Source organism: Teleopsis dalmanni, chromosome 1 (genome assembly GCF_002237135.1).
Source record: "Teleopsis dalmanni isolate 2A chromosome 1, ASM223713v2, whole genome shotgun sequence".
NCBI lineage: Eukaryota > Metazoa > Arthropoda > Insecta > Diptera > Diopsidae > Teleopsis > Teleopsis dalmanni.
Window position 1 is genome coordinate 118,815,006 of NC_051846.1, and position 14,888 is coordinate 118,829,893.

General features: G+C 34.4%; 1 protein-coding gene across 1 annotated transcript; it reads right to left on the reverse strand.

The window, feature by feature from the left end:
• Positions 1 to 2,241: 2,241 nt before the first annotated feature.
• LOC119665721 lies at positions 2,242 to 2,628 on the reverse strand. Its single transcript, XM_038074956.1, has one exon. The coding sequence runs from the start codon at positions 2,626 to 2,628 to the stop codon at positions 2,242 to 2,244; it is 387 nt and encodes a 128-aa protein (XP_037930884.1).
• Between the last annotated feature and the right edge of the window lie 12,260 nt (positions 2,629 to 14,888).

The window sequence follows — 14,888 nt, forward strand, 5'->3', positions numbered from 1 at the left end:
TCGATGCACGTCAAACAGTATCGTTTACCCTGCGACAGTGGTAGTGGTCCGATGATGTCTACTTGTACATGCTGGATACGTTCGTCTACACCTGCGAAATTACCTATAGGTGATTTGGTGTGACGGTGGACTTTAGATAATTGGCATGAAATGCAGTTCTTCACAAACTTAGCTACGTCCTTTCCTAAACCTGGCCAGACGAAACCTGCTTGAATCAGTTTGCGTGTCGCTCTTACGCCTGGGTGTGCTAAATTGTGTAGTTTTATCATCACTAATTAACGGCAACTGGCTGGAACAAACGGTCGAACATTGCCCTTGGAAATGTCGTAAAATACTTCAGTATTGTACATGGGTAAAAAAAGAGTGTCGGCATGATGTTCAAGTAGCGTGCGCAGCTCGTCATCTGAAACTTGTGTCTTTGCTACCACCTTAGCTGCCTCAAATTCGATTTGTGCAATACGTGAAAACGTATCGGTCACGCAATTATCTGCACCAGCAATAAGGAGGATATCAGTAAAGAACTGGCTTATGAATTCTAGCTGCCTAACGCGCCGTGGCGATGTCTTCTCGCTGTTCTGTCTGAACGGAAACGTAAGTGGTTTACGGTCAGTCAGATTGACAACCTTCGAGTGCATACTTGAAATGCTGTCGAATAGAATGCTAAAGGTTGAGATTTGCCCTCTATAATCTGCTGCAGGACGTGAAATGAAGTATTAGGTTACTTTGCTTTTGGAAGGCTTGAAACCGTGTGCGCTGATGAAGTGACCCAGAAATTCGATCTCGCTGCGCCCAAATTCGCACTTGACAAAATTTACCATCAGACCAGCTTGGCGAAGACGCTCGAAAACCATTTGAAGATGTACTCGATATTCTGCAGCATCTTTAGAAGCAATCAGTATATCGACGATGTATGCGAAAACAAAGTTTAGCTCAGCCAAAATTGCGTTGATAAATCGTTGAAATGTTTGGGCTGCGTTTCGTAGGCCAAAAGTCATGAAACGGAACTTGCACAAACCGAAAGGAGTAGTAATCGCCGTCTTCGGTATGTCACATTCTGCCACTGGAATCTGGTGGTACGCCTTCTGAAAGTCAATCTTTGAATAAATGCTTTTGCCGTGGAGGATGGTTGTTACGTCGTGCAGAAAAGGAACCGCTCCGGCTTCGTTTGAGCATTCAACACACGGTAATCGCCGCATGGTCGCCGTCATTCTTCAGCACCATATGCAATCGGCTTGCCCAAGGACTCTTTGACGGCTGACAGATGCCCTTTTGTAATAAGTATTCGAGTTCCGTTTTCCCTTCCTCTAATTTAACCCCGGAAAGACGTCGTGGTCGAGCAAACGCTGAAGCGACAGTGGTCCCGATGAAGTGTTCGATCTGCGTGTTGAAAGTGAGATAGTTATCGCTCAATGTGGCTAGATCGCGATATTCGCTCATCAAGAAACTGTAGTCTTTTGCAATAGGGTTGGCTCGGATACTGCTCACTTGCCCATCTACTGCCGAGCATCTAGTTGCTACAAACGTTTTGTTGTCCACAAGCTGTTTCCGCTACATGTCAACCAGTAGGTCGTAGTACCTCAAAAAATTTGCGCCGACGATGGGATAATTTACATTTGCAACCACAAATGTCCATGGAAAATCGCGCCTTAATCCAAGGGATACCAACAAATGTTTTGTGCCGTATGTGCGTATTGGTGTGCCGTTTGCAGCAAATAAGCTGGGTGATGAAAAAGCAATTGGTTTACTCCGCTTAAGACCCTATTTTTTAGGCAGTACAGATAGATCCGCTCCGGTGTCGATAAGAAATGAAGTTGACGTTGCCGGATCTTATACTGTAAGTCGAGCTATTATAGCGCTTTCCTGAAATCGGCTTGACGTCGATTGAGGCAAGCTTAGTTTTTTGGCCTTGAATTAGTAGTATAAGTACAAGGCTGACGGCACTTGCGCGCCTACTCCCCGAAGCTGCTATGAAATCAGCAACAATCGGAGTGATTTGAGGACTACGAGCGCGTTCAGCTTCTTCTGCGTGATGATTGCTGAGTCCTCAACGACTGGCGTTGTCACATTAGACGTTGCTGCAGCTATTTGGTGGTAGTCTCCTGCATATTCTGTCAGCCAGTTTAGCTAACTTTACCAGGTCAACGCTGGATGCCTGTAAGATCGTACGTACTTGCGGTGATAAACGTTGGAGCCAGAGAGACTTCAGGAACTCGTTACTGACTTTGTCTTTCGATAAAGATGTCAGCTCATTGAGTATTGCGTTGGTCGACGATTTCCTAGTTCGATTTTTGAGAGTAGCCACTGTATCTTTCGTTGCTCGCTTTCGCCATACCGGTCTAAAATCCGATTCTTAAGGTTAATGTATTTACCTGTTGCCAGAGGGTATAAAACTGCATCAGCTACATCAGTAACGACGCTGGACTCGATCTGTGCGACGACGGTGTTGAATTTCGTAACATCGCTAGATATGCCTGCAACTGCAAACTGTGCTTCGATTTGCGTAAACCATATTTCTGGCCGTTCATGCCAAAATGGCGGCACTTTGACTGAAACGCGGTTCAAAATGCCTTCTAGAAACTCGCTTTCTCGCTGCCCCGCTGTGGTTTCGTTGACAGCTGGCAAAGACATGTTGTTTAGGTACGGTGGAGGAACTCGTAGTCTTATCTCTTTACTACAGCTCTAATAAAAGCCTTTTTTTTGGATGAGACCAGTCGTTAAGACGATTTTTAAAAATGTGTTCAAATGATTCTTAAATTAGAATCATGTCGGGGTCACCACTTTAGTGTAAATGTTCTTTATTATTTATTTTACTATTAAAGAGAATTCCTGAGATCCGTCTTAAGTTTACAGCAACTTGCAAACTTTAGTTTGCAGTTTTCATATTTATTGTAATTTTTAACACGCTTTTTTAAACTATTTATATACACTAAATCTTTTGTGTTGTGTTCACACCTTTTCGTACAAGCATCCAAAAATGTCTCTTTTTTAATGCTGCCACCATGTCTTTATGTTTTTTCGTCTTTATGTAATGCTGTCACAGACTCATAAGGCTCCAACAACACACAGTTCTTCTCAACAGCAGCAATGAATAGCGGTGTTTGTTATCGCTACTGTTTTTTTTTGTTTTTACTTTCCTTTTTTATACAACTGCCAAGATTTAGCATTTAGTATACATTTTTACATATGTTAATGGAACATCAAGTAATAATTCAAAAAAAAGATTAAGAATTACATGAGTGAACTATTAATAATGGATAAAAAGAAAAAGAAAACTTTTCTTTAAATGAAATAAATTAAATATTATAAAATAATTAAAATTAATGGATAGATGATATAATAAATGAGTCAATTAAATAGACTGCCATAAATTTCCTATAAATATATTTGTTAGATTATTATAGCATTGCTAGTTCTGATGGAAATAAACGTTTCAATCTTCTGTTATGTTTGGCTTCGACATTAGGTAGCTGCCTCATTGTTGGGTTAGGATGGAGAAGTAATCTGTCTGTGTGCTTTTTACTATTTTTTCGGTTAACGTCTGCAACGAAAGGTATCTTTAAATCGCGATGAATGTCATAGTTTGAGATGTACCATTCAGCGTTGATGATAGTGCTAAGTATATTTGATTGTAGTCATTGCAGTATTTGAATGTTGTATTTGCATGCTGTGTCCCATATTTCGGCTCCATATTTCCATATTGGAGCGATTACTGTTTCATATACTAGTAGTATATTTTCCACTGTTAGTTTTGATTTTGAGCAGAGTAGCCAGTACAATTGTCCAAAGCGACGCTTAATTTCATTGCTTTTAGCTTTAATATGGTCTTTCCAAGTTAATCTGCTATCTGTAGTAATGCCAAGGTAATTTGCCTTTGTGTGTGTGAAGACTTCGTCATTGTTAATTTTTATTACGTTTTAAGCGCTTTGCAGACTATCATACTGGTATGTCATACGAGAGAGAAAAACGTCGTATGACACACTGGTATGATAGTCTGCACCTCTTACCAACATGTTGGAGTGCTCACCAAAATTTTGGTGAGCAGCTCTCGCATACGTGTTGTGTATGATAGTCTGTCACCCCTAACGATTCATACGTCATACAAGAGCATTTTTGCCTTGCAAATTTATTGTAAGCAGGCGATATATGTAAAATTTTAATATAAATTTAATATGTTTTTTTATTATTTCATTATTAATGTATATATTATTATTATTATTTATTATTATTAAAATTACACTTATAAATTTGTGTTAAATATTTAATTGTATCTTAGTTAAAAAAAAATATAAATTTTTACATAAAATTCTTATAAAAAATTAAAATACAATTAAATATTTTATGTAATATATTAAATATTTTATTTAGTTTATTAAATATTTTATTTTATTTTATTTTAATTTATTATTTTATTTTATTTTATTTTATTTTATTTTATTTTATTTTATTTTATTTTATTTTATTTTATTTTACTTTATTTTATTTTATTTTATTTTATTTTATTTTTTTTTATTTTAATTTATAAACGATGATTATATGTAAGTAAATTGTTTTTTAAAAAAGCATCTAAATATAAACATCGTTAAATTTATGATCTAAGCCCAGTAATAAAAAAACATATGGAAAATTGGTCGTAATAACAATTAATTAATATCCCAAATTTAAGATATAATACTTTGTATTCTAAATATGCTTTTCTTTGTTAAAACTTGTTATTAAAATAAAAGAATTTTAAATGTTAATAATCTTTAACTAACAAAAATATGGAAATGATCAAATTTCTTGAAAAACAATGAAGATATATACATTCTTATGTATATACATATATACATTATTTGTATGATCTATTTATGAAAAATTTCTTAAGAAACTTTACAGGTAGTGAAGGAAATTAACTACGGTCCTTTACTGATCTTTTCATATTAACTACTGTGCTTAATGACCCATAAACCTAAAAAAAATATGAATATGGATGCAGATAAAGCATTTTTAGATGCTTTCATCGAATGTTAACAAAAGTCATCGTTGTTTGGGGGATGTCCAAAGCTGTGAATAAAAAGATCGCAAAAAAAAAGCACGGTATATATAAAATATACAAAATTATAATCAATTATACGCAAAGCGCAACCTATACGTTAACTATCCATTTTTTCAACTTTAAAATTTTATTTTAAGCACACAAATTTTCACAGCACTACCCGAAAAGCACTCTTCAAAAGTTTTGAGTAAATGACGACTCTTGTGTGTCATACCTGTTCAAATTCGATCGCTAGAAGAAATTTGAGCAAGAGCGAGCGCAACTCGTATGACACACCAGTATGATAGTCTGCACCGCAATTTAGGTCATATTTTTTATTCGTGTAGATAACATGAACTGTTTTGCTTGTATTTATTTGAACTCCTTATTTGTTGAACCATTCGAGCGTTGCGTTTAGGTAATTTACAAGTTGTCTGTGGATATGTTAAAATTTTTATTAGCTGCAATTAGGGCTGTATCGTCTGCAAAAGTTGCTATCAAACATTGAGGATCAGAAGGTATCGGGACATCAGCCGTGTATAGCAAGTAGAGTAATGGACCTAGTACGCTTCCTTGGGCCACACCAGCTTTCATTTGTTTAAGTTCGGAAATTGACTCTTTATACTTCACATAAAAGTATCTATTTTGTAGATAGCTCTTAAGTAGGAGGTAAAAGTTTGTTGGAAGAAGCTCTGATAGTTTAGTTAGTAGACCTCCATGCCAAACGCTGTCGAAAGCCTTTGCGACATCTAGATATACTGCCGAAGAAAATTGTTTTGTGTCAATATCACTTGTTATTTTATTAACAACTCTGTGAACTTGTTGTATAGTTGAATACTTTTTCCGAAAGCCGAATTGATGGTCAGGTATAAGTTTTTCTTTATGGAGAATTGGTTCTAGTATTGATAAAATTATTTTTTCAAATAATTTTGACATAACTGGTAATAGGCTAATTGGTTTTGTTACAGATATCTCCTTATATGGTTTAGGTATAGCAATTACTTCTGCTACTTTTCAAACTTTTGGAAAATACTTAAGGCGAAAAGCGCAATTAAAAAGATTTCTCATATATGCAAGTGCTTGAAGAGGCAGCTCAGTCAGAATCTTTCCTGTGATACTATCATATCCCGGTGATTTTTTTGGTTTAATTTTATTTTTAATAGTATTCTTAATCTCTGTTATTGAAACTTTATTTATTGCGACATTTTGAGTAGAGCTGCTCCGTGTAACGTTGCTATCATACTGTTTTGGATTACTAAACGTAGTTTCGAAGTACGTGGCAAAAAGTTCAGCTTTTTCGGTATTAGTTCTAGCCCAAGTTCCATTTGCTTTCCTCAGTGGTAGTTGATGCATTACTGAGTTGTTGATATTTTTAGTAACTTTCCATAAAGTATAGTTAATGGCTTTGTCAGCTGTCAAGTTCATTATGCGTTTTGCAGGTTTTCATTTTTCTCATTAAGTTGCATAATTTTAAGTTCTTTGGTTAGATTATTTAAGTCCTTTTTTAGTTCAGGGGACCGATTTATTTGCCATTGTTTTCTCAGTTTTCTTCTGTCCATTATCTTGCTTTTAACTCCCATCGAGATTTTATTTTGAGTGTCGTTTTGTTTAAGAACTGGGGTAGAATTTGTCACGGCAACAGCTATCATTTCATTTAAGTATACAATCGCGCTTTCGATTTCGTCTTCAGATTTTAAGAAAATATTTGTTGTCAGGTTGGTATTAAGAATATCTCTAAACGTGTCCCAACATGTTTTGTTATTATAGATTAATTTTGTCCTTGTGACGTTTAGTTTTGTGTCGCTTTCATATGATAGCATAATTGGTGAGTGATCAGATGATAAGTCAGGAAGTGTACTTACTGTAAGAAATCGTTTATTTATATTTTTGTTCACGAAGAAGTCAATCACGTCTGGTATTTTGTTCACATCGGTAGACCAGTGCGTATGTTCACCTGTGCTTAGAATGTCTGCTCTTTTGTCAATGATAACATTATGTAAATTTTTCCCTTTGCAGTTTGTAATTCTAGAGCCCCACAAAGTATTTTTTGCATTAAAGTTTCCATCAACAATGTACATATTGCCGAGAGTGTTAAGGTAGTTCAGGTATACATCCTTCGAGTTATTGTGTTTCGGAGGGCAGTAAAGAGCTAATACTGTTAACTCGCCTTTTGTATCTTGAATATGGACACTTGTAACTTGTATTTGTTCTGTTTGGTATATACTGGTCAAGGGCATTGTATATTTTGCTTAATAATTACTGCTGTTCCACCATGGACCTTGTTGTCGGGATGATTTGTATGATATATCGAAAAGTTAGGGATTTTGATAAAACTTTTGTCTGTGAAGTGTGAAATAATGTTATGTATATATATACATTGTGACCGAAAAGTTTCCGGAAATTTTAAATAAAACGCAAAATTCTTAATCTTCATCAATATTTATTTTATCTCCTTCAAAATATGCTCCATTAGAAGCGATACACAAATGCCAACGTTTCTTCCAATCATCAAAACATTTTTTATAGGCGCTTTCCGGTATGGCTTTGAGTTCCCTCTGCGAATTCTGTTTTACGTCTTCTATGGATTCAAAACGCGTTCCTCTGAGTGGTAATTTGAGTTTGGGAAACAGGAAAAAGTCACACGGTGCAAGATCAGGTGAATACGGTGGCTGTTCGATGGTATTTATTGAATGTTTGGCCTTAAAATCGTTGATAATGTTGGCTCGGTGCGAGGGAGCATTATCGTCATGAAAAATCCATGAATTATCCTTCCACAATTGAGGCCGTTTACGGCGGATATTTTCACGCAAACGTCTTAAAACAGTCAAATAATAGTCTTTATTGACTGTTTGTCCTTCAGGGACGAATTCATGATGCACCACACCACGAATATCGAAGAAAACAATCAGCATTGCCTTGATTTTCGAGCGACTTTGGCGTGGTTTTTTCGGTTTCGGCTCGTCTTTTCCTCTCCATTCCGATGATTGTTGGCTTGTTTGCATGTCGTACTCGTAGACCCATGTCTCGTCACCCGTTATGATGCGTTCCATGAAAGTTGGATCGGAATTGGCACGATCAAGCATGTCTAACGAGACCTGTCCACGATGGTGTTTTTGGAACAAATTGAGGTGAATCGGAAAAAGCCGAGCGTTGACACGTCGCATACACAAATTGTCCACCAAAATCAAACGAGCCATCTCACGACCGATGCCTAGCTCTCGTGCTATCTCTCTAACACTCACATGAGGATTTTTGAACACGATTTCCTTTGCCTTTTCAATGTTTTCGTCGGTGGTAGAGGTCGAAGGTCGTCCAGAACGCGGCATGTCTTCGACGGTCGTACGACAGTCCTGAAAGGCTTTGTACCACTCATAAACTTGAGTTTTCGATAAAACTGATTCCCCATAAGCCTTTTGTAGCATTCGCAACGATTCTGCACACGAAAATTCGTTCGAAACACAAAATTTGATGCAAACTCTTTGATCAATATTTTTTTCCATTGTTTTTTTCTCAACGCACTACTGAGGTGAACTGGTTTCAACAGCTGCCGTAAACGAACTGTCTGACAGATCGCGCTCATTTTTGGCATAGTAATTAAGGACAGTGCTGCCAAACTACATAAACTTAAAATATCGAAAAATATACAGCGCGCGAATTTTAAATGAGAATTTCCGAAAACTTTTCGGTCACAATGTATATAAATGTATATATATATATATAATAAATACCTCATAATAGCTACATATTTTACTTAAAAGAAATTTACTTACATGTTTTTTGTAAAAACACGTCAAAACTTATGTAAACAAACAACAATGTAAACAAAACGAAATGTCAATTCGCCATATTGACAATGTAATCCTTGCACATCTGATTGGAAATAATACTTTTCATATTGTTCCTATAACTAGGGGCAATATACACGAAACCAAAATCCAAATCGACACTGAAAACAAGGTTAGCTCTGCAGAAAGAAATATTGCGTAATCCTACAAGAAGCAACCCCATTAAATTCGTTGAAGTACCTCAACCTTTAACTTCTAAGCCTGTTACACCAGGTTTTTCATATGCTAACGTCGTTAAATCTGACAAGCAACATGCTCCTCCAGTTCAAAGTAATAGTTTAGAAATAATGATCTCCACTCCCACCCAGAGCTTAACTCAGTTCATGTCAATCATGCAAACTACTCTTAACGAGATAGTTAAAATGCAAAGCCAATTAATGCAAATTTTTGTCTAAATAATGAGTACTTTAAAAATTTGTACATGGAATGCAAACGGCTTAAGCCAACATAAACTTGAACTCACAAATTTCATGTCCCGAGAAAGTGTGGATGTAATGCTGTGCTCAGAAACACATCTAACAAACAAAAATTTCTTTTCTATTCCTGGTTATTTAACATATTCCATAAAACCAATCACCCAGATGGCACAGCACGTGAAGGTACAGGTATTTTGATACGAAAGCGTCTAAAACACAATTTGCTAGGTACATATGCTCATAATTATATGCAAGCCACATCAATATGCCTTAAGCACAAAGGAAAAAATTTAACTTTATCGGCAGTTTACTGTCCTTCACGCTTCAACATTACTGAGACCCAACTTACGAATTACTTCTTAACTCTAGGTGAAAGATTTCTTGCGGCGGGAGACTACAACGCTAAGCACATGTATTGGGGTTCACGACTCTGTAATCCAAGAGGAAAACAGCTCTACAATTTTATTGTAAATAGAAAAAATGCACTAGACGTAATCTCCCCTGGACAGCCAACTATTGGGCTGCCGATAACAATAAAATACCAGACCTAATAGACTTCGCCGTGACCAAAGGCATGGGCAGAAATTTTATCTCAACATACACTAGCTGCGATTTGTCTTCTGACCATTCTCCAGTTACATTTTGCTTACTTGATGGTCCTCAGTTATATGACTGTTCCTATAGCCTTACAAGTCCTAAAACAAACTGGCTCAAATATAAAAAGTACTTTAATTCATACATTCACACAAATTACAATATAAAGTGTAAGTCTCATATTGAGGACGCAACCTCGGTTTTAAACTTAGTTCTGATGGCAAAAATCTAAGTCCCTTTAGCGAAAAACTTATTTAAGGAAGCCCAAAGGAGACTTAGATCTGCATTAAGCAATGCAACCAAAATCAGGGGATATAGTTATATTCGAAACCGATGTCTAAATGGCAAAAACCATATATCCTTATGGAATGCTAGCAAAGGTATAAATTCCCCCATAGAATTCGATTCTCCAATAAGAAACTCTCTCGGAAACTGGGCGCAAAGTGATAAAGAAAAATCTAACGTTTTTGCTGATTATCTAAAAGAGGTGTTCCAACCAAATCGTGCAAAAGGACATTATGACTTTCCCAATCAGGATCTACATGCACCATCTATTGACACGAATATCACGGCCAATGATCTTCTTCAAATAATCACAGACAAGTTAGATTGTAAAAAGGCACCGGGATATGATAATATCTCACCCATCATGATAAAAAACTACCCCTTTTGGCCATAAATTTTATCACAAGACTTTTTAATGCCATTATTAAATTTAGTTTTTACCCAACAGAGTGGAAAACATCCATGATTATTATGATTCATAACTCAGGTAAAAATCCCACGCTTGCCTCTTCATACAGCCAATAAACTTACTGGCATGCCTTTCTAAACTCTTTGAAACAGCACTGCTTTTAAAGGTAAAACCATTCCTTGACGTTCAAAACTTAATACCCTTCCGCCAGTTTGGTTTTAGGGAAAAACATGGGACTATTGAGCAAGAGAATCATATAACGAATGAAATAAGATATGCATTTGAGCTCAGAGAATATTGTTCTGCGGTATTCCTCGATGTTAAACAAGCATTTGATAATGTATGGCGTAATGGGCTCATATATAAGATACGCTGTTCATTACCTGTAAATGTTCACTCAGTTTTAGAATCGTATCTGCATAATAGAAGCTTTAAAGTGAAATGTAAATCATATACTTCTAATAATTTTCCAATAAAAGCTGGCGTGCCACAAGAAAGCATTCTTGGCCCTATATTGTATGTACTTTACACATCTGATATCCCGATAAGTAGTTCAGTTGTCACCACAACGTTTGCCGATGATACGGCAATTTTATGTCGAAACAAAATCGCTGTGCGAGCTTCAAACCAACTTAAATCTCATTTATTTCAGGTGGAGAAAATGGCGAATTAAAATTAACGAAGTAAAATGTAGACACGTCACTTTTACCTTAAATCGGAGTACATCTCCAACAATTTTACTAAATAACATTCCCATACCACAAGCAGATGGCCAGATATAACGTACTTAGGTATTCACCTAGACAGATGACTAACTTGGCGTAAACATATTAAAGCTGAAAAAAATTCAGATGAAGCTTCAAGCCTCTAAGTTGTATTGGGTCATTAATAGCAGATCTCACCTGTGCCTAGAGTATAAAGTACTCTTGTATAACATCATCATAAAACCAATATGGACTTATGGTATCCAGCTATTTGGCTAGTGCTTCAAATATTGAAATTATACAAAGAGCTCAATCAAAAATACTAAGAATTATCACTGGTGCCTTATGGTATATTAGGAAATTATACACCGAGGTCTACAAATTTCCCTAGTTAAAGCTGAATTTGACAATATAAGAAAAAATACAATAAAAGGCTGACAGAGCATGTTAATCCCTTAGCAAGAAATCTCGCACTTCTATCCATTACTTCCCGTCTAAAAAGAGCTGACCGTCCAGCCGTTAATTAATATTCAACAACTTTAAGTAATAACCGCACCTTTCTTTTTAGTAGTCTGTTAAAGTTGAACCACTTTCTTAAGAAACCACCTAACATTCACTCCAATGAAATTTAACCCATTAATCTAGGTGAGGTTCGTGATATAAGGTTTACTTATTTTATTTTATTTTATTTTATTTTATACAATGTACAGTTAAAATAAAAATTTGTAACATTATGTAGTTAGTTATAAGTTTTTACAACTTATTGTTAGTCTCATTTTAAGAGAAGATGCAATAAATAAATGTATGTTTTAAAAAAAAAAAAAAAAATTTGTTTAAAACAATATATATTATTTGCGTACATAATGAACAATATTTATATAAAATAAATTATCTCTTTTAAATAATATACTAAAAAATGTTCAATATGATATTAATATCTGGGACTAAATAATTGTACTGGCTAATTATAAATATTATATAATATCTTTACATGAAAAAAATTAAAATTTAAAAACAAAATTAGAAACAAATTTATAACATTTTACTTAATAAAAAAATAAAATTGTGATATAGTAGTTAATTTTGAAAAATATTCTTATAATAATAACATGAAATTATGTGAATTTTTATTTAGAAAACACAAGTGAAGGTGTATGTAGTTAATTAAATCGAAAGGCCATCGCATTTATAGATATATTTCCTTATATATTTCCTTCATAAAAACTATTAAAAAAATGTTTATATCTATGTAATTTAAATTTGTGCACATTTGAAAAGAGTACAAAGAAAATGCTTATCAGGAACTCACATATGACTTACCCTTAGAAGCTTATGCTTGAAATCAGAGGTACTTAGGTCCCTATTAAAAATTTTTAAAATAAAATGCATTCGCATTCTTATGAAAAGAATTAATAAACTGTCTGGTTTGCAATTTTGGCAGCTGGTTTGGGCGTATATTAGCCAACTTTTTTATAAAAATTGAGCTATACCTACCTTAGAATAATTTTTTTCAAAATAAGTACAAAATTCTTCATCTAATCTTCTAATATAACTAATAAAGTCGCTAGGAGGATGTACCAAGCTGCAAACATCAAATTCTTTTTCAAGTGTGAAGAGGTAATCACTTGAAACATTATTTGTGCAAGGTAGGGAAGCTAAACAATGAAGTAACTTAAATATTTTTAAGTACAAAATGATTCCGTATACTGCCATTAAGTATCTTTCCCTAACGTATCATTGCAAACATTTTCAACGGTTTCATTACAACTATTTAAACTGGGATCATTAATAGAAGCTACGAATGATGGACAATCTAATTCTACAAGTGCCTCGCAATTGCCTTTGTTGACAACATTCAGATAGCTAAGACCCCAACCCTTTTAAAAGAGGGTTATGAATAAGTCTGATATTATAGATTTAGCATTCCCCCCTCCTCTTCGTATTTGCCCAAAAAAGTGCTCAAGCACATTTTGGCAAAGTTTTCTAGTCATTATGATTTTAAAACATTTCGAGAATAAATATTGCCACATACAACGAATGCTGTTAACATTAAGGAGCCATCCTTTAATAAAGGAAAAATTATTAATAATATTTCTATCTTGGACGTCTTTGATAAGACAAGACAGCACTTGCGGTTTTGCAAGTACGGTCTTCGTCACTAAAATCTTCAAGGCCAATAATTTTATCATTGTGCCTATCATATTGGAGGTGAGCACGTAAAAACATTTCATCGCAGAATATCGAAACAAATCTCTGTTCGTATGTAAATCCGCGACTTCGGAACTCCAAGGCCTTAATGCTGCTATGAGTACAGCCAGGAGAGTTTGGCCAGCTTTGAACAAAATTTCTTAATGTTCGTTCACATGGTCAATTAAAACTTTGACGTAAATGTCGATAAGTTAAGGGTAAAAGAAAATAAACTCCTAAGGCGATAGTTTTCCATTGCGTATTATATCTGCAGCCGTTTGGCAGACGACTGCAGTTCTCTAAGCTATTTCTAAGGGATATCTGCAAACTTTGTGGAAGTTTGTCACAAAGTTCATTTAAAAAATCAACTTCAGACCTTTCTGCTACACTACTTAATGATTTACATTCAGAAAGTTTTTTTTGCAATTCTATATTATCTAACTCCAGCTTTGCTAGTCTTTCATTACCTAAACGCATTTGCTCATCTTTTAATTGGATTATAATATCTTTTTCCTCAACAACTTTTTCTACAGTTTTTAATATTTTAACTACAGCTGTAAAATCGACTCTTAATTTTCTTTTTCTAGGGATTCTTTCAGAAACAGATATAGTATTACTATTCAATAATGGCCTAGCTGATGTAGACAGTTTGGGACTTATAGATTTATTAACTACACCACCTTCATTGTCATCATGAATGCGTAAAGAATTAAGATAACTTAAAGCTAAATTTTGATCAGAAACAGCGCTTTTTGTTAAATTCTTTGTACACATCATATTCGCCGAAAAATGATTACTACAAGCGAAAATATTTTTGTTTGTCTCTCTGACTCCTAAGTGCTTTATCCACTCGTTTCTACATAATAAAGTAAAATTTAAATCGGTGAAAAAAGTAACAAGTAACAAATGATACACAATGAGGGTTAGCTGAAAAGATGCTCCATGCAAAATATTTTTTATTTACTGCATATAGTTAGTAAAATACATACATATATATAGTAAATACATATATATTAAACTTTATTGTCATGCATCACTTTTATAGAAAATGTACTTGCAATATACTCCGAAAATAATTTTTTAAGATTACCGGATCAAAAATGCATTAAAGCCGTTAAACGAAAACAACTTTAAGAAAATATCATATTAAAATTTTTTATAATAAATGAATAAGTGTTTTATAATACACAATTCTTATTCCAGAAAAAGAATATTTTTTAAAAAAAATGTTACATTAAGCTAATTCAATTATTGTTGAAAATAAAACAGAAAACAGAAAACAACAAAATACAATATATTAATAACGCAAAATAAGCAACCTCAATTTTTGACAAAAATTGTCAAAAATTTGTATATTCTAATTTCAAGCATTCCCAAGAAATATGCGATTTAATTCAATTCAGTGTTTTTAACATGAACAAATGAAATAGTAAA

Excerpts from the sequence above, each read along its gene's own strand:
- LOC119665721 (XM_038074956.1), bottom strand. The coding sequence starts at position 2,628 with ATGTCTTTGCCAGCTGTCAACGAAACCACAGCGGGGCAGCGAGAAAGC.